This window comes from Argentina silus, assembly GCF_951799395.1.
Source record: "Argentina silus genome assembly, chromosome: 8".
Classification (NCBI taxonomy): Eukaryota; Metazoa; Chordata; class Actinopteri; order Argentiniformes; family Argentinidae; genus Argentina; species Argentina silus.
The window spans coordinates 12,224,843-12,252,187 of NC_139662.1; the positions used below are offsets into that span (position 1 = coordinate 12,224,843).

The window sequence follows — 27,345 nt, forward strand, 5'->3', positions numbered from 1 at the left end:
AGACCAAATAAAACCGACTCTGGACAGTTCTCCTTTGACTTTTATTTGAGCTTGCATTTTGTTAAAATTCATGTTTGAATACATAAAAAGTTATTTAAAAATGTCAAACTGACCAGATATCAAATTACTTTTTCTTTAAAAACCATTTGGTGTAAAAACTTAGGACCGATTTAGAAAAACATCTGCTGTTTCCCCAAAACTTTTGTAGCTGTCACGTAAAAATAATGGAACAAAACAGGTCTGCATAGATTCTGCAGGCAATCGGTGGCAATCTGGTCAAATGCATGGTGCAAGCTTAAGACGATCGTCAAGTCAAATCTGTTTCTTATTGCTCAGATCTTTGATGTTTCTTCTTGTTGACATAACTGTAGAGGGGGAGAAAAGCAAAGGGTGTGTAAATGATTGATCTTTATAAATGTTTTGCTAAAAAGAAAATCTGAACTCTACATTTTCCAGTTAAAGTGTGTCTGCTGAGCTTCATAACCCATTTGAACCCCGTTGTACAGTCCATGTTGTACTATATACTCTTACTGTAGCAGTTAATTGAGAATCTGCAGCAGCTGAACTACAGACTGGCCACTGGGGCTTAAGCCAGCACCAAATGCACATGTGGCACAGACACAATAGCAGGAGGGCTGCAGTCCGACAGCCAGCTTGCTTTATCAAATCCATTGCATTAGCTCATTCTGTCCCTGCCTTGAATCATCAAGTGTAGAGTCAATAGAAAGTGCAGACTGAGGCTAGCTTTGAAAATCAGACTGAACTTGTCAGGGCATTACACCAAAGTGGCATTAGCCATCTTGTATGGACTTAACCACTCTTAATTTCACTCAATGGTTCAATGAAGGGGGTGGCGGAGAGGGGCACTTACCCGGACGATGGTAGAAGATGGTAAGCCGGTAGTTCTACTCAGCCCCGCCCTGTTCGGCCTCGGGAGCGGACTTTTTCTCAGCGGATGGTTCACCGTCCTTGGTCTCCTTGCCATCCTGGGGCTTGCCGGTCTGCGGGCGTCTGCGGCGGTAGTTGAAGTTGCGGCGGTAGCGGCGCTGGCGGGGCTCCTGGTTCTGGCCGTCACCGCTCTGGTTCTCCTTGTCCTCCTCGCCGTCCCGCACCGGTCTGGGACGGGGTGGACCACCACCCCTGCTGTAGGGACGGAGGGGAGACGGGGCCAGGCTCAGACAGGGCAACCGTGGTGGTTGTGGGCCTTGTGAGCATGCTGTATGCTTTGTCTCTGGTCATTGTAACACGCAAGCCAGAGTGCCAAAGCAAATTCAATTTCATGAAAATGTTACATCCTATTGAGCATTACCTTTATTATAATTTGTTCATGACTAGCCATGCAACTAAAAGAAGTAGTAATTCATTTCATACGCTGAGGACAAACAGGAGATACTTGTCATGGCCGAACGATGGCCAACAGAGCACAATGCATTTACACGTTAATGGAACAGAAAAGATAATTGTGGAAGCAGTTGTCATTCAATGTTAGGCTGCAATAAAGGGAATACACAGCTATTAAACCGCTACATAGTCATCTTTTAAAATGACGACCGTTGCCCATCAGTTTTGTTGGTCAAACCGCCCTCAAATAAGGGTTTGAGAGTTTACAGCCGAAACCTTAATGCCGTCATCCCATTGTTGCAGCCTTGTGTCAATGAATCCAACATGCAAACCTTTGTCTGAACCTTGATCGGAAGCCTCTGTAGTAGTTCTGCCTCATTGGTTTGTTGCCCTGGTCTGGTCCTCCCTGGTTCTCATCACCTTCACCACCCTGAAAACAAACAGCATTAATCAAACACTATCATCATGACTGACTTTCTTTCTTTCCAACCCAGTAGCTGGCTTATCTAACTCTGGGTGTCAGCGCTGGGCTGGAACACATGCCTGCACAGCACACCCAGTAGCTGTCCAGGAGTGGAGACCACGGCCTACTGTATTAGATACCCATTTGGGTGCTCAGTGGCGGTATATTGGTCAATAGACCAATATGCCACGTTTTGATTCCGTTCGTCCGAAACCAAGTGTTTGTGTGTGTGTGTGTTGGGAGGGAGCGCGTGAGAGTGTGTATGACATCACGGGAACGGGGCCGGACGCGCGTCTCGAACCCCTTGTTGCCTGCTTCAGGAGTGCCCTGTGACAGCATACCTCCGTCATCTCTCCTCGTGATGCGTTGGTGTACGGGGGCCGGCGGCCATAGCGTCTACGTACAAAGTATGGCGGGTAGCGTCGTCTGCCGGGGAAGGAGGGCCTGCGCTGCTGGGGCTGCATCTCTCCCTCGGGGGCGCTCTCCCCACCCTCACGGCTCTTCTCGCGCCGCTCTCCTGGCTCGCCCTCGCCGTCGCTCTGGTAGTTCTCTGGGTATTCGCCGGCGCGGGGTGGGCCCCTCCTGCGGGGATACCGTCGGTAGCGGTTCCTGTCTGCGGCGTACTTGCTCCCCTGGACTGGGACACCCCCTGGGCCGGTGACGTTGGCTGCCTCTGCTCCCTGGTGGAAACAACGGAAAACGGGCGGCGGGCATGATACCAAGGCTAGACTAGACGCTCATTAGCCTTGCTTCTACTTAGGGTGTTTTTTTATTTTTTTATCAACTCCCATGACTGTTATACTTGTTATCCTCATGTTTTGTCTCGTATTTTAATTGTTTTTATTTATACTCCTGAGCATGGTGTTGCATCTGTATACGAAATGTGCTCTATAAATCAAGTTTGATTTGTTATCACTTGGGAGCACCTGTCTTGATTGTGAGGTCATCTTAAATGCACAATCTGGGACTAACTCTGTTCACGCCTAATGATGTCAGTACATCTGTCTTACCTTATCATAACCCAAAATATAAGGTTGTTTTACTTGTTAAACGATGTATAGCTTTGAAATGTGGTTAAAACGTGTCAATATCAGGGGCTGTAACTCCTTGCATCCAGATGCATCTATGCATTCGAGTGTGGTCAGATTTCCCCAGCCCTGTGTCAACTTTATACCCCCCCCCCAAAAAAACAATTTAGGATTTGCATCTTTAATTGTGTCATTACATTTCCAGGTCAGATCCAGAAGAGAACAGGGATGTGAGGTGACAGAGGACTGCAATAGGAGAGTGTGAGTGCCATGTATGGACTTCAAAATAAGTGGGCGTAATATCAGTCATAAGTAAATGAGTAACCTGCTCAATGTAATGGCCTACCTGAGCCTGCCAGAGTATTAGTCTACTCAGTCTCTTGAATAACTATTGGACGTTACCTTCTCCCCTTCAACCACATCAAACTCCACAGTTTCTCCATCTCCAACACTGCGAAGGTATTTTCTTGGGTTGTTTTTCTTAATGGCGGTCTGAAACAATGGCAAAAAATACATATTACAAACTTGGACCCTCAAAGTCCAAACAATCTGATTTCGTCAAAGGCCCACTAGAGTGAAATTCATTTCCAGTGTTTTGGTTTGAATTTTGGCTTGACCAGATTAAATTTGCATTTCCCAAATATGAAACATTTGGTTTGTAGTTTTCCAGTACTAGAAGTACACACGCTGTCAGCTCCCGGTAGATACAGATAACAGCTGAGACAAGATGAAACTGAAACTGGCCATATAAAATGCCTGGGAGTTCAGAATACAAAGGTAAGAAAATTATGTAGCTACAGGTATCTTGTTGTTTGAGCTAGCAGTGTTGTATTTTGCAAGCTAGTAAACCTACCTGTTTGCTAACTTATGTTAGTAGAGTTGGTAACAAAAAATACAAACAAATGCTGCATACATCCACATAAGAGACTGTAGCTGCTAACGAATTGGTGAACATCACAGTCAGCGAAAAAACACTGAACCTAGGAACAAACAGCTCATGAGAACTGTCAATCAAAAATGTGAGGTTCACACTCCGCCAATCCTGAGAAATTGTGAAATGATTTGGTATGGAAATCAAAGTCACTTTAGTGGGCCTTTAATGGCAACATTTAGAAAGTGCATTAAGCAATGTGGTGTGTATATTACCTGGTGTACAAAGACATCCTCTTTTGTGTCATTCCTTGTGAGAGGGGAAATATAAACAACTATTAGACAACAAGCATGTAATATAGCATAACTATTAGCCATTGTTAGGAGATTTTCACTAAACCAGCTAGCTTATGGTTGAATTTAATCTTATATGTACACAAGCATGCTGCTGACAGACAAATCAGCAGCCCAGCTTAGTAAGCAAATCATAGCCATAATAGGATTGAGAATGTTCCCTCACACAGATCATGTTAGGGTCTTTAAGATATGGGTTGAGGGTGGGGGTAGGCTTACCTGTTGATGAAACCGTAGCCATTCCTTACATTGAACCACTTGACTGTACCCAAGACCTTTGTTGCTAAAAATGAAGGAAAACCCTGTATTAGATGTGGTTTGGGGGGGGGGGGGGGGTAGGGGACTCACCATCAAAGAGGGGGTATGGTCAAGAGCACTTATGTGAGCAATCAAGTCCAAAAGTGATAAACTACAGACTCCAACTGGACAGAAGATATTGGGGATGCAAGTTATATTTAACCACCCCAACTGTTGGTCTTTTTATAGATTCTGATGACAAACCCTTGGTGTTTGCCGCCAGCTGCCCTCAGAGTGAGGCATGTTCCAAAACGCATATCATTAAGCAAGTAATAATGACGTCCTGCGGGATGGGGGGGGTCTTGTGAGGGCAGAGCACACTAGTCTGATTTTTCTACTTGCCAATGTACACACAAACCGACCGGCCATACTGTAATCTGAAACCAGAGCGGCAAATTATTAACCAGGAACACTCTGGCCATTTGTCACGAACAGACCGGTAGGAAAACAGCAGAATCTTTTTGACACGTTCAATGCCGCACAAGGAAGTGCTCCAAGCTCCACACGTGGTGTCGCGCCTTAAGATGCTAGCTAACTAGCAGGTTTATGAGACTTGTCCTCCGGGATAGCCAATTTACCAGCTAGCTAGCTGATGATCGTAATACGGCCATGTGGTTGGATTTGAGCCAGGCTGTAGAAACCGTGCCCATCCAGCGCGTTAGGCCCATACTCTTGCAGTTCATATACCTACACGAGTGGCGGGTTATGTTTAATGTGACGGAATGTTGACTTTAGAATTCCACGCCAACGTTGGACAAAAGAAATCCGGAGAATCCTAATTTCACCACGGCGGACATTTTGAGTGCCCCTCGTTAGCTATCAAACTGGACCAATCGGAAAGATAGCTGTTTTAGATAGCATAGGCATCTCGCTAACATTGATTATTCATGTCACAAAATACGGTTGGGGGGTTATTTGAGCGGACGCATTCATTATCACGTATGCACTGGTTGTCAGTTTAAAAGACCGATGAAGTGCAATGCATATAGCATTTAAGCATGAAGGTTAGCGAGCTAGCTAAATTAGCTATGGGCATCCTTGCGAACAAAGGGGTACGATAGCAATCGTGGCTATGCTGTGTAGCTAGTCATGAAATCCGTGATAGGCCTCTCAGCCAATGGTTCATTCCAAGTCCATAAACCGGCTCCGTTCAGTTAGTTCAGAAAAAAAATACAATTTCCAAGATATTAATTACTACACGCTCACATGTATATTGTTGGGTCATCCGTTGGCAAATGTATTATTTGAGTGCCATCACTTTCAATGTAGGAGACGGTCATGGCCAAGGCCAAGATCAGCCATTTATTTAGCTAGGCTACATATCAGCTCACGTAGCCGCGAGAGACGGCGTCGAAGAGGGCTGGTAGCTAGCTGGCTAACGTAATCTCCATGTGCCAAGATAGCTAATGCCGTTGGCCAGCATTGCATCGTACCCGCTTCAACTCGTTTCATGGGTGTCGGTAGCATATTCATATTTAGCATCAAGCCTGCAACGGCTTGCTATTACTCATGTTTTCTCTTAGGTGACGGTTGGCAAATGAGCTGGAAAATCCATAGATTTGCAAACCAACTGACATTTTCAACTAGCACGTCAGGTAGTTAGCGACAGCGGGTGTATGGAACGTTTCTGCCAGTCTAACGCTAAACTGCAACACGACTCGAACTAGCAAACTGACAAACACAGGCGTACGTTTCTCAATGACAGATTGGTTTTTTTTAACCCACTGACATCATTTATGTTTGATTTAGATATTACTAGACATCCCCCTTCCAAACAGTAATGAAATTCGCGATGGTAGTTGGCTGATTTAAATAACTAACGTTAGCTTACTAGCATCGCTCGACGCACGGCCAGAAACTATCATTAACATCATTTTTTGAAATAGCGAATAACTGCTCCGTAATGAACCACCTAGCTCACGTTAGCTCGCTAACTAGCTTACCGATGACCTTCTTATCCGCCGCGGAAGCTTCGGCTGCCGGGCTGGATGGGCTCTCCGCATCGGCAGCAGGCTGCGGTGGTTGTTGTGTCTCGGCCTCGCTGCTCATGGTTACTGGTTGGTAATGGCTTGTGCCGGCGGTGGCTCTCTAGTGTGTTTCCCGGTGCTAGATGGTAACCTGGGCCGGCGGTGGTGGGGGCTGCTGCCTTCGGGCTCTCTGCTTTCCTCTCTCCGCTCCCGTTGCCGATCGAACTGGGCGGAATGCGAAAAGATGCAGAGGAATATCCCTGGCTGTATTCCCTCCCCCTTGACATCTAATTGGCCAATATTTCCCGTCCGTGCCGAATTCTCTTTAATATTAGTGGTTACATAAGATGTCAGTCGGTTGGAAAAATGGCTTCAGTGAAAATGATTGGTAGAAGGTAAAATAATGTAAAGACTTACCGCATACAGAGATGCAAAGCGCAGTCAAATCAGCGAGACAGACGACCGCGACACATTGTAAACCAGCATGTTCTGTTTGTCTGCTCAAGGCAGCAAAATATGCCATTAACAGAAAAACAGCATTGGACAGATTTAATGATCTGTGTATAAAGGTTAATGCGAAAAATAAAGTTCTAGTACTGAATATTTTCAAATATTATTAATGCAATATAAGATGCAATCCTTTCATTGCCACATAACCGAGGTTGTGTGAACTCGTTTCCAGTAGAGCCATACCTTCCAACATTGCTGGAAACGAATTCCACTCCCCTCTGTTGTGTGGCAATAAAGTGATCTTGTGTATGAGTTGTATTATCGTTTGCAATATATAAAAAAAATATCTACTTTCTCTCTCTTTTTTGGCATCTTGGTCAAATAAAAGTAACATAAAAAGCTAAGTTTTTTTTTCTTTTCTTTTTTAAATCCACTTAAGTAAGTGATTTTTAACACATTATTATGGTTTGTGTTGGCTAAATTGGAACAGTGACGTTCAACTCTCTCTATCATAGGTCATGAGCAGAGCCATAGATATACAGCACTAATATGGCACTGGTTGTTAGGAGCAGTATCAGACTTAAAGCTGCTTCACTGCTTCAGAATTAACCCTACCCTTCACCTCTACTCTATCCTTCACAATGACCAGCTCAGAGAAATAGAAAGATACAAATAAAGAACACCCTTTGGCAATAAACTCATCCTGGTAACCTTTTGTTGAATGATAAAAGGTTAGATACACATTTCTTTTAGGTTTTCCTTGCTGGACAAAATTCCCACACTGAAATGACTGTGGGTTGAGAAGAGAGAATAGGAATAATAGGGTACCAAGACCAGGGTGCTCTCGTGAATTTCAAGTTTTCCTCTATCCTAAAAATCATTTCAACACAAGAGTGCCAACAGTTTATGTGTATATTCCAAAATATTGTCCTGGCATTACAATTACTGTAAATAACAACATCTCTTCAATTGCTACTTTTTTATTTCAATTTTTCAAGGGAAATACAGGTTGTTTTAAATATATCTAATCATATCCTATTATAATAGAAGGAGTATGTGTTTTTTTTTTAGGAATAATGATGTGGCAGTTCATTTCATAAATCAAATTACCTATTTTACTCTTAATGTTATCATTGTCCCTGGACTAAATCCTAAATTTAGAGGATCCACCTCCAGGGCCGTAGACCAGACAGCCAGAGGCTGAGTGTGAGACAGCTACACACCCCCACACCCTTTGTTATGTTAATACTCCGCTGGCACTGTTTATGAGTACTGGTTGATGTGTGAAGGGCTCGTTGTTAATGGCCGGGCTCTGTTGTCCCACACAAAGACAGGCTTTAACATTGACCCCAGAAAGCCTCCCACCAAGCCCCCAAAACTCTTCCTGCTTCCATAAGAGAGCAGGGTTCCATCTGAAAGGATTCTTTTGTGCCAGGGGGACAGGGTCCAAGGCGAGAGCTAGAGCTAGTGGGGGAGGGGTTTGGGTGAGATAGTATGTATGTGGGGCTGGGATAAGAGGCAAATGTAAGTTCAGCAGCGAGTACTTGGCAATGGAGTGTGGGCTTTGGAACAGTAAAGTGTCCAGTAAAGGCTCTCCCTATTCCCTTGGATACATTGCCATGGTGTTTGGTGTATAGTGGTTACCAATGGCCTCACTGATGTAGGTGAACAATTGGGTGTGCCAAATTCCACCACATTAGATTCAAGTCAGGGCATTCCCAAAAGGCGTGTATGACAGTGGGGACACAGTGACAGCTTGTATTGTTTTCTTATCTTCTGATGATTCAATGGTTAGCTATTGCACAACATAATTCCCTTCCCAGAAGAGGGCAATCTTGTTTGTCAATCATTTATACACCTGAAAAAGAAAATACATACCATCATACTGGTTTTAAAACAAAACAGTGGGATTTTCTTTGTCCTTAGCAGCACATTTCGACCATACTGATCATGATAGTCTGTGTATTTTCCCTTTTAGAGATACTAATTGCAACCCAGCAACTGAGAGGAACTGGTTTAATGAAAGAATGCTTTCTTTGAGATTGAATCTCAAACCTTTACTGGTCAACAAGTTCAGGTGTCATAGTAAATGAGAATACCAGCAACAACACTTAACAAAAACATAAGCATTTATTGTAAATTTGCCACAAAGAATGTTGAAAATGCCAATGTTGTTCATATTTGGTGGAGAAAACACACCAATGTCTTGTCGTTTGCATTGCTTGTGGAGGATATACCAATCAAGACCCGCCATTACTAACTACAAAAAACAGAGAGCTGGACCACAAAACACAAGTATCATCCATTTATAAAAAGGCAACATGAAATGGTTTCCGTACAAAAAGAGTCTAAATTCCTATATTGTTTAGGCATTACTTGAGAAATGAATTGAGAATGGTATGTTCAAGTTCACTGAATTGTGAAGTGTCATTTGTTGGCGATATCTGCATCCAAAAAAAAAGTTTTACTTTACAGTGAAAAGTAATGACGACTTGAGAGGACACAAATTGCACTTTTAAGAGCATTTCCCAACTGACCCAAAATTCTTCCTGCCTATTTGCAACATCAGATGCCCTGTGGCAAATTTGGACAAACATGACTTCTCCACTTCATAAACTGCATTCAATTTACAAAAATATAACAGGTTGGTTTTTCGTGAGGGCAAATAAGGGAGAAAAGTCACTCATTCCAGTAAGACAATTGGTTGAGCGGCTTTCTTAAAAAAAAAAAAAAGATGATGATGTAATCCTGGTTGTAAAGTTGGGGTCACATTTCCCCACACTGGGAGATTAAGATGGGTAGCTTGGGTTTGTTGTTAGGGCCAGTGGGAACATTCTGTGGGGAGATTTAGAGCAGTTAGCACCACATATTTTCTCAAACCATGTTCCAATATCAAGGTTTTAGGAGCTGCATGGGGGCAGTTTCACAGACCATTATTGAGCCTACCCCTGGAGTAGTCAGTGGAGATTTTCTATCAAACATGGTCTTTTTAGTGCAGGAGCAGTCTTAAAAGGGGTTTGTGAAACCAGCCATAAATGTTGATTTCATTATCTTAGATTAAGCTCTCTTTCACATCTACTCCAGATCTACCTCAGTACTTCAAGAGATACTACAAATTAGTCTTGTACTTCATTACTAGTCCAGATAAGGACTCCATAATCCAGGACAACATAATCCCAGGATCATGATTGTAAATCTGTATATATCCAAATCAGCACTCTTACCTCAATTTTTCTCATGACAAGCAAGCCGTCGACCACTTTTCCTGAAATGTAAAATAAAAATATAACAAATGAAATGTACCATACGTTAATATGCACTATTTTAATCTCTTTGTTTTGATGCACAAAATATGTCATACTTACCGAATACCACATGCTTCCCATCTAACCAGTCACATTTGGTACAAGTGATGAAAAACTGACAGCCGTTGGTTCCAGGGCCACTATTTGCCTACAAAAGCATATTGGAAAAAAAAATCATTTTTAACAATCCACTTCATATATAGTGATTAATGGCATCATGATGGTTGCCTTCCCTATCGAGATTTGGCAGTGAGTGTTTTTCTTAAGATGAAGGTACAGGACATACCATGGACAGCAGGCCTGGGGCAGAGTGTTTCATTCTGAAGTTCTCATCTGCAAAGGGACCTCTGTAGATGCTGCAAATACCTGTGCCATCACCCTACAGGTGAAACACAAGGTCAAAAGGTAATAGCAGGGCACTAGTCAGTAGTGAACAACATACTGCATCCAGTTTTAACAAAATACTCATAATTTCATTTACATGTACCTACAAATAGGGCCACTAGAGGGGGAGAGATGAGCAAATAAAACCAGTACACACAGGCCTGTTAAACTGCATCAATGGTTTCATATAGGTCTGTTTTGAAATTCTGACTCTGTGTTAGTTCTATAGTTGCATTAGTATGGCGGGATTTATTTTCTTCACTGCATCCCATGAACCTAATTTGTTTGCCAAGCCCATTTCTCTCCAACACATAATGGCCATGACCTATTTTCACATAGGACAATAGGTTTTGAAAGGCAAATATATATATGTTGCAGAGGCATGGGACGCATCCACTTGAGTAAACTTTGTTTATGGATTGGCTGTTCCCTTTCCGTGCAAGAGTAGAGGCAGGGCCAAATACGTGGCAAATAAAAATAGCTGCCAGCTAGGCATGAGCTAAACTAATATAAAGCCAACTTCCGATGTACTATTCATTGAAAAAACGATGTGTCAATAATGGCTTACACAAAACAATCAATCAGAAACCAAAGTAAATAGCATAGAATTACTTACATTCACAAAGTCACCTCCTTGGATCATGAAATCCTTAATTACCCTTTCAGAAAAAACAAAAGAAACATTTCAGACGGCTTGAAATCAATATTCTTATATTTCTCTCACTCGTCACTCTGGAACAGCTATCCCAATGGTTCCTGTTGTAATGTTCATTCTTCCCTAACTATGATCACAGACTCTTCCATGCGATTGGACGCTAACAAAGTTCTCTTACCCGCATTTACAAAGAGCGCGCATTTACAAAGTTACACTGATTGGTCAATGGGGGGTGCTAAAGTGAACAACTGAAATTAAGAAATTACACTGATTGGCCATGGGGGACAACATGTTTTCTGTAGACTTGTTTCCGTTTTTGTTTCTTGTTGTTACTGTGAATCCAATATGGCCGCTAAAATAAGTGTAAATACCACTGCCCGTGTACAGGTTGCCTTTGTGTGTTCAAGACAGGGTTCTTATCTCCTGTAACTATTGGTACGAGGTTCTTGTGACAATTTGGAGTCAATCTTAATAGTAAAATGTATTTTGGATTGATTTTATAAATAAAAAACAATTTGGTTGATGTGGTCGAATAATTATCCCTCATGCTCTGTGTAGGCTGAGCAATTATATCAACAAAGTCAGGTTCACGTGATGGGGGGCCAGTTAACTTTGTGGATGTACATTGCCTTCGGAAAGGATTCAGACCCCTTCACTTTTTCCACATTTTGTTGTGTTATAGACTGTGCTATAGATTTAAAATAGATTAAATTAAAATCATTTGCCATCAATCCACACACAATACCCTAGAATGACAAAGCGAAAACACGTTTTTTTGAAATTTCTGTAAGTTTATTAAAATTGAAATACAGAAATACCTAATGTACATAAGTATTCAGACACTTTGCTATAACACTCTTAAAATTAGCTAAAATGCAAAAATGTCATCAACAAATCACTCAGTAAGTTGAATTGAGTCCATCTTTCACATTTTACATTTACATTTATGGCATTTAGCAGATGCCTTTATCCAAAGCGACTTACAACAAATACATTTGTTTAAATAAGTGAATCATCTATCCAACAGTCATCATAAGACAAAGTAATCACTGTTCACACCAGGGGCCATTGGCAGTCGTAATGCCATTTTTGGCAACCGAAAAAGTTTATTTTATAAAGGCATTTTTTAAATTTAATTATTTATTAACAGGAGAGAACTTGTACAGGGGGGAAGTGGGGGTGAAGAGGTCTCAAGGGTTGGGGTTAGGGTTAGTACAGGGAGGGTAGTGGGGGTGAAGAGGTCTTAGGAAGGACTGTTAAGATGTAGCCTGAAGAGATGGGTTTTCCATCTTAATGCAAAGATAATAGTTCATGTAATTTTGGAATTAATATCGTTGTTAATGTCCCTGCCAGTGATAAACATACCCACAACTTGATGCAGCTATTCTATTCTTCACACGAGAAATATTCATTCCAAAATGAAAAAACTATTATCCTCACATTAAGATGGACTAAATTCAACTTATTGAGTGATTTGTTGATGACATTTTTGCACTTTGGCTAATTTTAGGGGTGTCATAGCAAAGGGTCTGAATACTTATGTACATGAGGTATTTCTGTATTTCAATTTTAATACATTTACAGAAATTTCTAAAAACCTGTTTTCGCTTTGTCATTCGGGGGTATTGTGTGTGGATTGATGGCAAATTCTTTTAATTTAATCCATTTTAAATTGAGTCTATAGCACAACAAAATGTGGAAAAAGCGAAGGGGTCTGAATACTTTCCGAAGGCACTGTAGCGTGTGTAACCACTAAACTCTGGAGCAACATTGTGTCTGTGAGAAGGCAGCAATAAGTGTTGTATTGACCTTTACAGCTCGACAATGTGATGCCCTCTGCAGTATAACAATTATAGCCAACGCGCACAGCCCAATTACAGTCCAGCTTGAAAAATCTAAAGTGTAAAACTTAATTTCCATCAACAATATTCAATTCTAAAAGGTTATTATAGGCGACTTTGCGTGCGGCCAGTACAGAGGTTCAATACAATATTCAGTGAAGTGTACAGATATATCTTGTCTGCTAAAGTACAAGCAAATGCTTCCAATCTCATTGGATGGTGCTTCATCATACAGCAAGACAATCACCCCAAACATACTGCCATAGCAACTAGGGAGTTTTTCAGGGCAAAAAGTGGAAAGTTCTAGAGTGGCCAAGTTCATCTCCAGATTTAAATCCAAATGAACATGCATTTAATTTGCTGAAGAGGGGACTTCAGGGAAAAGACATCAAAACAAACAACTGAAGATGGCTGCAATACAGGCCTGGCAGAGCATCACCAGAGGAGATACCCAGTGGTATCTGGTGGGGTCAATGGCTCGCAGTCTTCAGGCAGTTATTGCATGCCAAGGATTTTCAACCAAATAGTAAACATGAGTGTTTCATTTGGATATATATATCTATATCTATATCTATATCTATATCTATATATATATATATTTGTTTTTAAAAATACTTTTGGTGCACTGAAATAGGGTTAGGGTGAACCAATCTAAATGAAAACAACATTGAATTAAAGCTGAGAATCTCTCCTTGCCTTCATAGAAACTGTTTGATTTCAAATGTAAACTGTTCGAGTATAGAGCAAAAACAAGAAAAAATGCTTTCTTGTCCAAATACCTATGGAGGACATTGCATAGAACACAACTCTGAAAATGGTCTTTTATCATATGTTTTACATGTGTAGGTGATTGAACCTCCATTGAATGGTATTATGGTAGCCATATTGGATTCGGGGCAAAATTCAGCATGGCCCAAAAGCTTAATTGCAAGAGTAGGGGCTAGACATGCATAATCCACTGAGAAAACTTTGACGGGGCGAAATGCCAGTTTTTCTGTTGCTGGGCCGTGTCTATATCGTTGTATTGCGCGTGTGTGTGTGTGTGTGTCTCTATTGTACAATGTATTGAGACCATGTGTGAAATACCCTTTAAACTTCAATAAATTACATAGTGGTCAGAGGCTAATTATCCTAGTATGCACCAGATCTGCAAAATAAACATTTGCAATTGTTTCAAATATTTGGAAACTTTGAGGTGTGCTTGATTTAGCTTGTCTTGCATGTGGTGATAGCACTTCTGAGATCATTCCTTTACCTCTACTGTGCCTGAAAAGCCAAATCAAGCACAATTGAAGTTTTTCAAGTTTTTGAAACCATTTAAAATGCGTACTTTGCCCAGATTTGGTATACAGAGGCGGAATATCAGATTATCCAACTATCGTATCACTTAACTTCAAATCATAGGCTTTAATGATTTAGTTTTGCACAGTCTCTAAAGATGCCACTTTTCACCCCCATCATCAGCTCCGCTGGCCAGTTACAACCAGGTCAGCAGTCAAAACCGCGTATACATGTTAAGTTGTATGTTTTGTTTGTATGTTATGATCGTTGATATGATAGATAATTGGATATTCAGCTTCTGTGACAGACCTGGGCAAAATATGTGAGTACACTAGGCAGTATATATCTAGTCAAATATGTAAGTATAATACACATATCATCCCATTCAACCATACCTGTGGAATGTGCAGCCTTTAAATCCGATAGGGACTCCATCCTTTCTGTAGGAAAGAGTTTGCATAGGTATATAAGACAAAAATAGGTCTGTCCGATTTTAGAGTATTTGACATTAAATTCTGGGGAGTATACTATGGACAGCAATTGAAGTTGACCAATGTAAATTCTTCTTTGTGATATTGCATTGTTACAGAACAGTAAGAGTATTGAAGATGTCTCTCATAGCCAATTTATATATGTATTTTCAATGACAACATACCTAGTTAAACAAAACTAAATCTTTAGTTAAACAACAAAACTGTAAAAAGTGTACATTCAATTGAAAGTACTTGGACCATTAATGGTTTGATTTTAAAGTAAGTAAGCCAATGTGGACCAGGGCTCGATTGCAACTCCAGAGATTGACTTGCCTGAATTCTCCAGTACAGAACTGCCTGTGAAAATAAAAACAAGGACTTGATTATTCATAAATCACCTCTGTGGAACAAAACAAAAAAAAACGTATTTCACTGGATGTTCCAGTTTGCATGCATGACTAAAAGCATGATGATGGTTAATGAAGATATGATAATAATGATAATAAGATAAGCTATGATTAATGATACGGTGGGCACAACAAATTCATGAGTTTTCGGTTACAATTTTCACCATGAAGTAATGTAGTAGGTAAAGGCTAGTTCTGGAGTTGCTGCAACTCCAGTGGTTGTCCCCACCGCTTGTGTTGTTGGAGGAAAACATGCAGCTTCAACAAAAACTTGAGGCCTGGCCTTGCGCTAAATCCCGCCATAATTTTCCTTACAGCTTGTAGTTGAAACTCATTTTAAAGGTTCATTAGGTGGTTTTTCCATCCTAAAATTTAACAAAATATCTACAATATGTATGTAGTTTCTAGGGAATGAGATATCATAAAGTACTACGAATTAAATACTTTCACTCCCTGCTATAACCCCCTTTCTATTGATTTTTAGCTCTTCTGTATGTGTTTGGTGTGAACACCTTTGTCGTTCTGGAGAGGAAAGCAGTCCACAGAAGGGATATATGATTTCTCTCTTCCACTGTGCTCGGAATGCAAGCTAGGTAGCGATTCAAAGTACATTTGGTAAAGTTGTTAACAATTGTATGTGCCTTTATTCCTGCATGTTGCCTCCCTATCACTCTGAAATAAAATAAATCTCTTGCGCTCCTGTCCTTCACTGCTCTCGTTGAATGGTATGCTCTCTGTCTGTCCGGCGCTCACTTTTGCTGGCACCTCTATATATAAACGTGCTGTGTGTCATCGATTTGCTTACATCACTCAATGTCGTTCCTTTGAAGAGTTTTATCCCCTTCATAAACAAATAGCATAACATGACTCTTGAGCAGCTCTTGTGTCTCTTAACTTAAATCAAACGATCAAATAGTCCATCACCTGAAATTCTCTGCTGTCTTAGGAACCACATCAGCAAAGAGCTCTACCTTCATTCTTCCAATTTCCTGAAAAACAGTAAAGCATACTTGTCAAATTGGTTGATTGCAGTGACATTCAACAAACAAACGAACAAAATCATTGACTGAAGAGATGTCAAAATGACAGGGGATACTGATTTGCCCTTGGGTATAGAAACAGTTCATTTTAATGTGAGCAGGGGATGTCACAAAGCAGGATCAATAAGTTAGCCAGCTAACTTTCGTAAATGAACTTAGACTTTACAGGTACATAAAGAGAGGTATACAGTAATTGACTATTCAAGTTCAGCTTTTATTAATTTATGAAAAAAAAAGTCAACATAGTTGATCAATGTTATCTGGACATTTGTAATAGACTTAATACCCTGAAGGGTGTAGCCTATCTAGGCTCGCCATGGGCCTGTAGCAATGGGAGAGTACTCTAAGTCCACACTGAAAGCATCATCTGGACCAATAGACTGTTTCTTTAATGATTACTTTTTATGAGTTCTCTAGAGGAAGTGCAGGATCAGCAACGGCTGTTACCTTTTGTTCAACGGTCAACTTGTATATTCATCTAATAATCACAAGGTATAACTGTTATTCCAGTCACACTACCTTTCAGTGTCCTTAAGATCAATTGAAACAAGTAGTTGCAGGTAGGGGTGTCACGGTATAAGATTTTGACGGTATGAGAACCTTCATGGTCAAGTGCTCAGTAACCCCGGTTTTATTTAGTTTTGATTACGGTTTTACATTAGTTTACAAAGCCTACTGTAACATCTAAACTCATATGAAATAATGGTGGACTGAGAGAACAGTATTCCAATTGCATAAGTGCATTTATGAACAGTGCTTTGTTCTGATAAATATAAAAACATAAAAATAGTCAATGAAATACGCAATTTTAATGCACATATTTCTCTTTTAGCGGAGTTGATTAGTAAAGTTGAGGCTCTCTGGAACTGGAGGCTGGGGCAATTTTCTTTTTTAAACATTTTTGGAGCCTTGAATCCTAAAAGGTAGTCATATATACACATATCACCAAAAATACAGGGGATCCCGCCCTAGGCCTACAGTTTAGCTATAAAATAACTGCCTCTTTGAGCTGTCCTAACCCTAACCCTAATCGTCAGAGCCACAAATAGACCTACCTGTCTGTCAAATAGCCATGAAATCTGTTAATTATTTAGGTGAGAGGATGGCATTGGAGAGAAAGTTAATTAATAATTAATTAGTTAAGAGTAGTTAATGAAGTTGAAAAAGTATCGGATGAGTTGGTAGTCGGCTTCTTGGCTCCAGGCTTGTGGAACACAGTTGTCCAGTATATTGAGCAGTAACACCGGTGAACCGATGCCCTTACGGGTATGATAACCTTAGTGTTTGACACAGTGGTTTACCGTAGAACCGGTCCATCATGACATCCCTAGTTGCAGGTACCATTAGCCATAAAGCAGGCTCAGTTACCAACAATTTAATTCATTCACTTTTAGTCATTTTCAATTAAGCTACTCAGTTGTTAGTATATAACTGACAAGTACATAACAGCAGTAACAGGCTGTAGAATATAACAATTCCCCACTTTTCTGCCACCTCATTCAAATAGCTCATATACATACAGCATCTAGGGCCTAACCCCTATTGTGTGTTGTGAGGAGAATGGTTGTCCTGGTAATCTATCATACTATGTAATGAGTGTGTGTGGGTGTATTGGGCAGGGTCTCTGCCTACAGGGCTCCCACTAGGGTTGTGTGGACGACGATAGGAAGAATAAACCGTACACATCTCGGGCTGTCACTGGGCAGTGGGGGTGAGTAGTAGCATCCAGCCCCTCTGAAAAGAACTGTTTGTCCCCAAAGCACCCCCCCGTACTGACCATCAGTCAGCCTCTATTCCCTGCAATGTAGGTTATGTCCTGAGTCTCTCTCTATGGGCAGTAAACATGCTGAGGAGGTACAGGGAAGAGACAACCGTTTGTGATCTGGTCTCTTTCAATAGTGCACTGCAATGCGCAAGTCAACATCCAGCAACAGGTAAGAGAACTAGCTTGAAAATAGCAGACTGAATTGAATTCCATTAGGCCTGTGTCACTGAGAAACATAATTAAGTTGAAGACATGTTGAAAGGGTGACTGATGTGAATAGAAGTGCTTTAATATTTTTATCCTGTGTTTGTTGCTCAGTCAGGGCCGAATCCGAACTTGACCACTCAAGACTCGCGTAAATCAAGCGTCGGTGTTAATAGGTCATTTGAGCAGCAATTTAGTTACCCAACCAAAACTAAATGTAGGATTTGGCCAGAACAGACAAAAACCCTATGTGGTCCCTGGTGATGCACTGTGACCCAGCTCACGATGACAACAGCGCAGGGTTGTAACCAACCGAGGGGTGCTCGCTTCCCAAAAGCCTTGTAGCGCTTCTAGCATGTTAAAGCCTCATTAGTCGCAGCTATCAACTGATTCCCAAACACTCTCGTTCCCGATGTGGTTCGTTAAAACTCCCATAACTTTAACAAGGTTACTCTGAGGCGTCCATTAGACCAAATGGAAGTCGTTTTACTTCCTTCAGTGTTATTTCTGCCTGTGAGCCTGCCCAGAGCCAGTAAACAAGCTACTCTGACTGAGGAGAAGAGAAAGGTAAGACATCAGGGGAGGCTGGTGGAGGTAGAAATTGGAGGAAAGGCTCATTGTAATGCATGGAATGGAATGAGGAATGGTATCAAACACGTGTTTGATATGTGCATGATACTCTACCCGTGTATGATACTGTTCCTCATTCCGTTCCATCCATTTCAATTAGCCCGTCCTCCGATTTCTACCTCCGCAAGCCTCCACTGTAAGACAGATACGTTACTGTTGAGTGTTACCCATACAGTAGTTTCAATTATAAAAATGCAAATCTGTTGGTAAAGTGCAAATCTGCTCCCAGCTAACGGTCCTCTGTGGCTCAGTTGGTAGAGCATGGCGCTAACAACGCTTAGGTTGGGGGTTTGTTTCCCGCTGGGACCATATATACTGAAAAATGTATGCACTCACTGCAATGTTAGTCGCTTTGGATAAAAGCGTCAGCTAAATGGCATATATTACATTGCTTTTAGGGACGGTATTTACTTTGGTATTCACAAATAGCTACTACAGTACAGAGAAAAATCCAAAGTAAAGGTGGTTGAAAGATATGTCTATAAAACAATGAGCTTCCTTAAAAGGTGCAATCTGTAATACAAAAAACAACAAAGTGGGCTCCTCAACACTTTTTTGGTTAACAGCTGAGGGATGGGGGCTGGAGAAATGTAACCACTCTCATTTTCATAGACAGAGCTATGGATGCAAGGTCTGACCATCCATGAGACAAAAATGATTGTTTTAACCATGTTTTGAAGCTATAGTGTTTTTCTGTTTGTTTTGTTTTTACAATTTCATGGTTTACAAACAATGGAGTAAAACAACTTTACATTTTGGGTTCTGATGGGGTAAGACAGTTGAACTAAGCTCATAAGGCATTTATAAGTTAGATTCAATCCAAGAATCAATGGCTAGGCCTATATATCATTAATTTAAAAAGTAAAAAATGGATGTACCAATTACCACTTTAACCACCTCATGTTGACATAAGGTGAACATAGGTCAATGTTGACCTTAAAGTCAACACAGTTCATATAATCACTCAGGGCTACAGGCAGAAACTCAAATAAAACATAAACTGCCATATCAACATCTGCTTTGACCCCATTATGCCGTAACCGGTTTCTGCCTAGGGCCAACACAAATCATGTTTATCTTTAATAATGTTAACCTTTACATTGGGATAAGAGAACAAACACTGAACATTAGCCATTAGCTGCTTAGGGCCATTGAGGAGTCCAACTGGTTTCCATTATCTATTTCTATCAACAGTCTACCACATCAACTGTAATGTGGTACAGTAAGGTTGTGGATTCCCTTTTCCACAACTATGCGTCATTCTACACTGCATCATTTGTTGGTCACCAACTTAAGAGTTGTGATTCCACGACCAATAGTTTAGAGTGTAAAAAATAAACATTTTCTGTACATCTACCATAGATACCAGTGGTTGACAACTCTGGAGGTGACGTGCAATATATTTGGCAATACATTCATCTACAGTCGGAGTAAAAGAAGGTCGTGATGTTGAATGATGAAGAAATTATATTGTGCAGCATGTGCGGGAGGGGTTTTGGTTTTTCTGCAGGGTATGTCATAAATACATGTATACAAAAATAGATTTGAGTGGTTTTTGCATTTGAATGGTTAGGCTTTCAAACAAGGTATAGTGAAAGGACTTGTGGTAACCATATACATTCTATAACTTGCTTAGCGTACTTCAGCCTACTGCTATAGAAAGCACATCAATTTGTGCATTCAAAATGTATAGCAAAAGCTCATTTGACCAGTTTTGTTAATGTATCTCCAATGTTGATGACAGAGGATCACAGGTCTACGCCACACACGCCATGTGTGAGCAAAACCCTCACCCCACCCTAACTTGTCTAATGGCAATCCACATGCACATACCAAAACAGGTCTGGGAAGAACCAGAGAGAGAAAGGCTTGAGGGATAGTTGGGCGGGAGGTATAGAAAGGAACACTCAATAGAAGGGAGAATGTAAAAGGTGTGTCTAACTGGCCAGTCAGTTAGACACAGGAAAGCCTGGGCAGGTAAAGAGGGAGACACATTCACAGGAGAAAGTCCACATGAAGTAGGTTGTGACTGGATCTGCCTTCATTGGAAACCTTTGACCAGAGCTGCTGCTTAATTGATACATGTAAACCTGTTGATTACTGGATGCCAAACCACGTGACCAGGATAACCCTAAACCAACAAGAGGTATGCGTAGGTATGAGAAGTGTTCAAATAATGGCACTATTAAAAATAACATTACAATACTTGATCCCTTTTAGGTAAAAGGTTAAAGGATTAAACCTTTGCTGAACAGTCTTCTTACAGAATGTGAAATACCTTATTGGAGAGTATAAGGGTAGGCAATTGTGATAGCCTGTGTCAAGAAGCATGCACTGCCTTCAAACACGTATGAAGGCGAATTGTTATTATAACTGCAGTGTACTTTTTCAATTATGACGTTTTGGTTTGGTTACTAATGTAGATTTATGAGACTAGTCTATATGTGGTGCTACACATGAATACCAAAACCATTTATTAGTATGCTACACTGTAAAACATGACTCAGGGGTTAGTAAAGATAACTCCCAAAAATCTATGATTTTGACAAAAACAATTTAAGTTTCTATCTTTACATGAATATTTCTAGTACCATACTTAATTTTAATTTGTTTCACAATTATATTCATAAATAAATAAATATTCAATATAACCAGCTGCATAATCTCAATGTTATTTTTGTGAGTACATGCATCTCTAGCATACATATTTAATATAGCAAATATTATGTTACATTTACTTACATTTATACATTTACTTACTGCAACTGTCATAACCTGTACGAGTTCTGTCATATAAAAAAAATACCACCCCAACAAAACACACGAACATGAGCGATTACATGTACATTTGTTAGTGAGATAATGCAACACAAAGAAGAGAAATTCACACTTACTCACAATTCCCTAGCAAATATGCAAATAGGCTTCCTTCTGTTGCAAGGCATTGAGAATTTCTGTTCTGAATTTCTGTTCTTTGTGTTGCATTATCTCACTAACTAATGTACCCATGATGTTGGTTCTTGTGTAATTCTAACTGTATTATGTCTGCTGAAGTGTTTTGTTGTGGTGGTTGCAAGTCTATAGGTCCAGCCCTCCACCTTACAATTAAGGTTCTTCACCTTTGAGGAATTTTGTGGTACACTCTGAGAAAAAAAAGTGCTTTTGTCTTTTGAGGGGGCACCCTTTGAAGAAGCCGGGTTCCATGTTGAACCCTATATTACAGTAATAGAGTAATATTTACAAAAATAAATTGAGGCAACTATTTGAGTAGGATGTACATTTAAAAAAATCTAATCAAATCACATTAGGAACTGAAATAAAATATGTTTCATGAAGCTGGTTACGATAAGTAACTAATCAGAAAAAATACAGTACAGTTCTGGAGTAGAAAAATGTAGTAGATCCAATTTAAAATAATGACTCGAACTGATACAATAAAGTTTTTACACTAAAAGCTAAGTATATCATGCATAAATTTCAGACTTTAGGTATTTTGGTGATACTTTTGGTGACAAGCAAAGCATTGTTTTGTGTACCTGTGAGACATATTAACTATTACAGTATGTAGTAAGTTAAGGAAAAGTAGAACAAATGATGAGTCAAGGTGTTTTCAAAAATAATATATCCAACCCCATGACTAAGCCCTCAGACTTGCCAGGTATATTGCTTTACATTTGGGGTTGGTGGTATTACATTGTAGAAGCACTATAAAATTGGTTGCCAACTTCTCCACTTGTCACTTTCTCTTTAACAGCATTTCCCAGCAGATGGTGATACTTGGTGAAACATCCCAGACCATCAAGATCACTTCCGGGTCACCGCTGGTTCTGGACAGCAGCAGCATCAAAATGTTGGCCATCTTGCAGAACTGGGACGGGGACGGGAGCTGCCGAGAGGACAACACACAGCAGTACCTGTTCCTCCTGCTCTTCAAGACAGGCCTGGATGGGCTGGTTCTGTCCATGTGCTTTCGCCGCCTGCACACCTCCTTCATGAACGTCTGTAGCCTCTCTATCCTCCTGGCCGACATGGCGCTGACGTGGGCCCTCGCCTCGGTGTGGTTCCTCGGTCCTGCTCGCTCCCCCGTGTCTGTGTGCTTCGTTCTGGCCCATGCCTCAGCGACGTACGCGGCGCTGCCCCTACCCATGCTGGGCCTTGGGCTACTGGACTACGCTGCCAAGCTGTGTTACCATGCCCCCTGCAGTACCATAAAGAATTATGCCCTGGTGCTGCTGGTGTGGGTGCTGGCCGGCATGCAGTCCTTCTGCTCAGCAGTCACCGACCCGATGGAGATTGAATACAGTGAAGGGAGGGAGGCTCTTGTATGTCAGGTGCAGGACTCAATGGTGGTCAGCTACTTCTGCGCTGGGCTCTCCGTAGCCATCGGCTGCATACTGCTGCTCCACTGTACACAACTGCCCCGGTGGCTCAGGGAGGCCAATAGGTTGTCCGAACAGAGGGACAATGTTTACCCAACATTGCAGAGTGATTTACTCCTCAGTTACACTAAGTTACGCGAACCACAGAGGACAGACAAGGCAAGCAGACTGATGACAGACACAGAACAGCAAAGCCCCATTCTTTACGTCAGCCTGACTCTGTGCATTGCTACATCGTGGATGCCTTACCTGATCCTGTCCATTGCCTGTCAACTCTTGGGCTTTGCAGTCCCCGCCTACGTCACTGTCAATCTTCTGTGGTTAGAGTGTGCCAACAGTTTATTGGTAGGGATGGTATTCTGGCTCAAGAGTGACCAGCAGGGACCTTACAGTGATCTCCCGGAAGACTTCTGTATTTGGCGCACATTCTGGCACTTGAGTAGAGGAACAGAAGCTTCTAAATATCAGGTAAAGACAGCAACCTCTTCCGGGATGTGTGAGTCAGGCTATGTTTAGTCTCGCTTGCCTAGACTGAAGGGCTCTACTCATGAGTCTTGGCAAAATGTGTGCGTTGAATGGCTATAGAGCAACCAAATGTGGTTGAGTTCAGTTGGGGGGAAGGCGTTTCTCCTGGACTCAGCCAGAGACCATTAGTTCACACCTCCTGTTTTTTGGAGAAGCCAATCACATTCCAGAATTGTTTTTGTCTGTAGAGCGGAGCCCTTAGGACGACACATTCTGTCTAAATGCACAGGAGATGTGCAGGAGGTCGTCTGTGCTGCTTTATCAGACTCTTGCAAGACACTGTATTACTTTTGTATTCTTCTAACAACGTTTCAACAGTATCTGGACCTGAGAAAGCTGAGGACAAAAATCTGCAATTATCCTCTTACTGACTTCTGTAGATCTAAATGTTTAAATGTCTACTATATTAAATCTTTTTGACAACCGGAAAGAATAAAGGTTCTTGCCTCATCATCATCACAGTCTGAACATGCAGTTCAGTTTCGATTTACACTTTGGTGTCAGTAAAATTCTTTCTCAAAGAGAACGAGGATAGAATAAAACCTACAGGCATAAGGCAGCTGTGTGATAAATGTCAATGTTAATCACTTTTTTTCAGGTTATTCTCCCCTCTAAACACACACACAGGCAGCACAGATAACCATCATAATTCTCTTCACTCATAACACCATATAATTGCTATCCTTTCTTTTAAGATAGAACAACAGTAGCGGGTTGAATCAGGTTTTTCTGGTTTTACGCTCTGAGGCCAGGTTTAATCAATACTGCATAAACTATATGTTGAATTACCTGTTCTATGAAACCTTGACTTTTCATTCCTCAACAGTTTTAGGTCTAATGTTAGGTTTAATCTATTCGGAAGGTTGCAAAAGTATACCCCTAGCGGCTGATTCTTTATTTAGGCCCAGCCTAAATAGAGAATCATTGTTTGCAGATTTGTCATTCAACTAAAGCGTAGGCCTATAACATCTTCTTCACAAATACATGTTGTCCATTCCATGTGGAATGTTTTAGGTAAAGTGACCTTGTGGGACAACTGATTAATTGATTGTGCCTAACTATGTTTTGCAAACATCCTTTAAAGAATGAGACAACCTTAAAATTAAAGATTAAATGATTTAAACAACATTAAGCCTGTCGGTTATCTAAAATTAATATTATGGCCAACTGTTTTGTAAGTGTCATGTCAAACATCAGACAACATTTACATCAAACACACCTATAAGCTTCATATATATGCCATTTAGCTGACGCTTTTATCCAAAGCGACTTACATTGTCGTGAGTGCATACATTTCAGTATATATGGTCCCAGCGGGAAACTCACAACCTAAGCTTTGTTGGCACCATGCTCTACCAACTGAGCCCCAGAGGACCACATGCCAGACATTGTACCACATTTACACAAACAAGTACAGGATGACCAGGCTGTATAACTGCAGCTAATGCTGGCTCCATCTCCTGGTCATATAAAACAAGTGTACTGGTCTCTCAGCTCGGTCACGGCTAGTCTCTGTCTTGGTGATTCTGGGAGCGTAAGAAGTAAACACAGGAAGTTGTCAGCGAGTCTCCACCCACCTAATGTTTTCGATGTAGCTCCACCTGAGCCGCTTGGCCCTCCCGTTCCGCCCTGCCCACTGTTTACAACCCGACCTCCACGCATTGCACAAAATGAAAACATGGAGTTTGTTTCATGAAGAGTTTGACTTATAGGACTACTTGAAACCCAGACCTAGTGTTTTGAGACCATGAAAATACAATAGGCTACATCCTTATTGGTCCTTTCTTCAACTGAAATCTTTCAAAATATGCTGTCACAGTACCCAACCTGAGACACATACTGTAGACATACCTTTATACACGTGCAATTTGGGAGCAGCACAGGGTCAGCCACAATGCAGCGCCCCTGAAGCGATGGGTTACGTGCCTTGCTCAAGGGCATTGGATGGCACCTGAGCCATTGATGCCAGCAACCCTCCAGCAGCCCTCCAACACAGTGTCATACAGTATGTCACCTGGGTTCCAAACTGGCAAACTCCTGGTTACTAGCCCACCTCTCTGACCCCACAACAAGTCCAGGACCAGTTTAATATGGAAAAACAAGACCCAAACTGAGATCCAGACCAAGACAGACCATCTTGTCTAAGTAAATAAGACACAGGCAATAGGCTTATCTGTTGTATACAGGCATTGTATCCGTGTAAAAGGACCCATGAGGCCCAAAATGTGTCAAATAAAACCTAAGACTCTTTAGACTTTTTAGGAATTAAGCGAAAAACACATTTCTCAACCATTTTCTATCGTAAGAATAGGGATAAGCAAAGGCTTTGACTTCTGGTCAAACATATGGAAAAGCATCCAAGAAAACATCTACCAAAAAAGTATTTAAAATGTGTTTAAAAAAACATCAAACCTCATTAATGTGCAAGCATAGAAATGGTTTGGCATCTGTAAGTTTAAGAATTATTGCCCAGTCACAAGTGTAAGATATTTTCCAATTTCTCTGCCTCATAAGGAGCGATAGTGAAAGTTAAATAAAGTAAGACGTATAGGTAGACCTACCAAATACTTACGATTTAGTTTTGTGAATGAATAAGTGATAACTGGTCATTCTGTTAACAAATCGCTAACATAATGATCAGATCAAATTGGTAACGGAATTACTGAAAATGAATTGGCTATATTCACTATATTCACAGCTTGTACAGAACCTAAAAGCGTTTTTCGGCTATCCCTGTGGAAGAAACCTTTTGAGTTCCATGTAGAAACCTTTTCACAGAGGATTCTACATGGAACCCAAATGGGTCCTACATGAAATTTAAAAGGGTTCTTCCACTGGGGCAGCTGAAAGAGAAACAGGGGAAATCATACAGTAGCAGTTACAAACCACTGCATCAACATCCTCATCTCATGCTCCAATAAATGGAGAGTTGTTGTTCAGTACAGTCGGGGAAGCGAAGCCAGCAAATCACACAAATATGTAGCGCAAGTAACTTCCATTGAACGATGACTTACATGTTGCACACTTCTACACATACTAGGGACGGACACCTGTCAACGCCACAGCATCACTGGTTAGCCGAACAACATCAGCTTTTTTTCAAACCGTATTTCTGACTTTTAGATGCTTTTAGAGGTCAAGACTGCGCATTTTTTGCTAAATATTGATGCAAGCTAGCTACCAACCAACCAACCACCGAATGTGTTTAGCACCGACCGACACATACGCGTTTAGCTATATAGCTGATGACAAGCTAACAGCACTGATTCTGAAGCTGAGCAACCAAGCAAGGCATTGTCGCAATGCAATCATTTATTCAATTTGCAACTAAGGTTTGATGAGTGCCAAATAACTAGTAGTACCAGATTCGTTGGCTAGATGTGTGATATTGTTGGGTTGCCTGCAGTTTATGATATGGTTAGCTAACACGCTAGTAATGCCAATATCTGTGTAGCCGATGCTTCTAAAACGACTCACCTGTCCTCCAATAGTGACGTCAAAGAACACAATCGGGTTATTGGGATTTGAAGGCTGAACATTCATTGTGATTTCTTTCTGAGCACGTATAAAAATGTGTTAAATATGTAGATACTATATTCACTAGCTTGTTAGCCAACTGGCTAAAAGCATGCCGATAATTCAAACAGAACTGTATACTTCCTTCATCTACGGTAGCCGACGGTGGA

General features: G+C 41.0%; 3 protein-coding genes across 7 annotated transcripts; 1 reads left to right on the forward strand and 2 right to left on the reverse strand.

Annotated features, from left to right (window-relative positions):
- Positions 1-22: 22 nt before the first annotated feature.
- On the reverse strand, positions 23-6,561 carry ybx1 (Y box binding protein 1). Of its 4 annotated transcripts, none has more exons than XM_083675222.1 (8): positions 6,297-6,561; positions 4,276-4,339; positions 3,979-4,012; positions 3,235-3,324; positions 2,209-2,484; positions 1,674-1,771; positions 872-1,143; positions 23-365 (listed from the first exon to the last, which is right to left on the reverse strand). In XM_083675222.1, exons 1-7 carry the CDS (start codon positions 6,400-6,402, stop codon positions 906-908), a joined length of 906 nt encoding a protein of 301 aa, XP_083531348.1. In that variant the 5' UTR covers positions 6,403-6,561; the 3' UTR covers positions 23-365; positions 872-905. The 4 variants fall into 4 exon arrangements, with proteins under 4 accessions (XP_083531348.1, XP_083531347.1, XP_083531346.1 ...); XM_083675221.1 differs by having other exon boundaries at positions 1,686-1,771; positions 2,146-2,484; XM_083675220.1 differs by having other exon boundaries at positions 2,146-2,484.
- Positions 6,562-8,876: 2,315 nt separating this feature from the next.
- ppih (peptidylprolyl isomerase H (cyclophilin H)) lies at positions 8,877-27,302 on the reverse strand. The gene is made up of 9 exons (XM_083674436.1): positions 27,137-27,302; positions 16,041-16,105; positions 15,043-15,066; positions 14,632-14,676; positions 11,076-11,118; positions 10,362-10,454; positions 10,136-10,223; positions 9,995-10,035; positions 8,877-9,605 (listed from the first exon to the last, which is right to left on the reverse strand). The coding sequence occupies exons 1-9, from the start codon at positions 27,200-27,202 to the stop codon at positions 9,537-9,539; spliced, it is 534 nt and encodes a 177-aa protein (XP_083530562.1). The 5' UTR covers positions 27,203-27,302; the 3' UTR covers positions 8,877-9,536.
- LOC310808523 (putative G-protein coupled receptor 160) lies at positions 20,732-24,749 on the forward strand. Of its 2 annotated transcripts, none has more exons than XM_083675468.1 (2): positions 20,732-20,911; positions 22,510-24,749. In XM_083675468.1, exons 1-2 carry the CDS (start codon positions 20,904-20,906, stop codon positions 23,648-23,650), a joined length of 1,149 nt encoding a protein of 382 aa, XP_083531594.1. In that variant the 5' UTR covers positions 20,732-20,903; the 3' UTR covers positions 23,651-24,749. The 2 variants fall into 2 exon arrangements, with proteins under 2 accessions (XP_083531594.1, XP_083531595.1); XM_083675469.1 differs by having other exon boundaries at positions 20,732-20,901.
- Positions 27,303-27,345: the final 43 nt, after the last annotated feature.

Coding starts and splice junctions, on each gene's coding strand:
- ybx1 (XM_083675220.1), bottom strand. CDS start 6,402: ATGAGCAGCGAGGCCGAGACACAACAACCACCGCAGCCTGCTGCCGAT. Junction 4,340..6,296: donor GGCGGATAAGAAGGTCATCG/GTAAGCTAGTTA, acceptor CTTCATTTTTAG/CAACAAAGGTCTTGGGTACA. Junction 4,013..4,275: donor GGCTACGGTTTCATCAACAG/GTAAGCCTACCC, acceptor CCCTCTCACAAG/GAATGACACAAAAGAGGATG.
- ppih (XM_083674436.1), bottom strand. CDS start 27,202: ATGAATGTTCAGCCTTCAAATCCCAATAACCCGATTGTGTTCTTTGAC. Junction 16,106..27,136: donor ACGTCACTATTGGAGGACAG/GTGAGTCGTTTT, acceptor ACTGTTTTTCAG/GAAATTGGAAGAATGAAGGT. Junction 15,067..16,040: donor AAGACAGCAGAGAATTTCAG/GTGATGGACTAT, acceptor TTATTTTCACAG/GCAGTTCTGTACTGGAGAAT.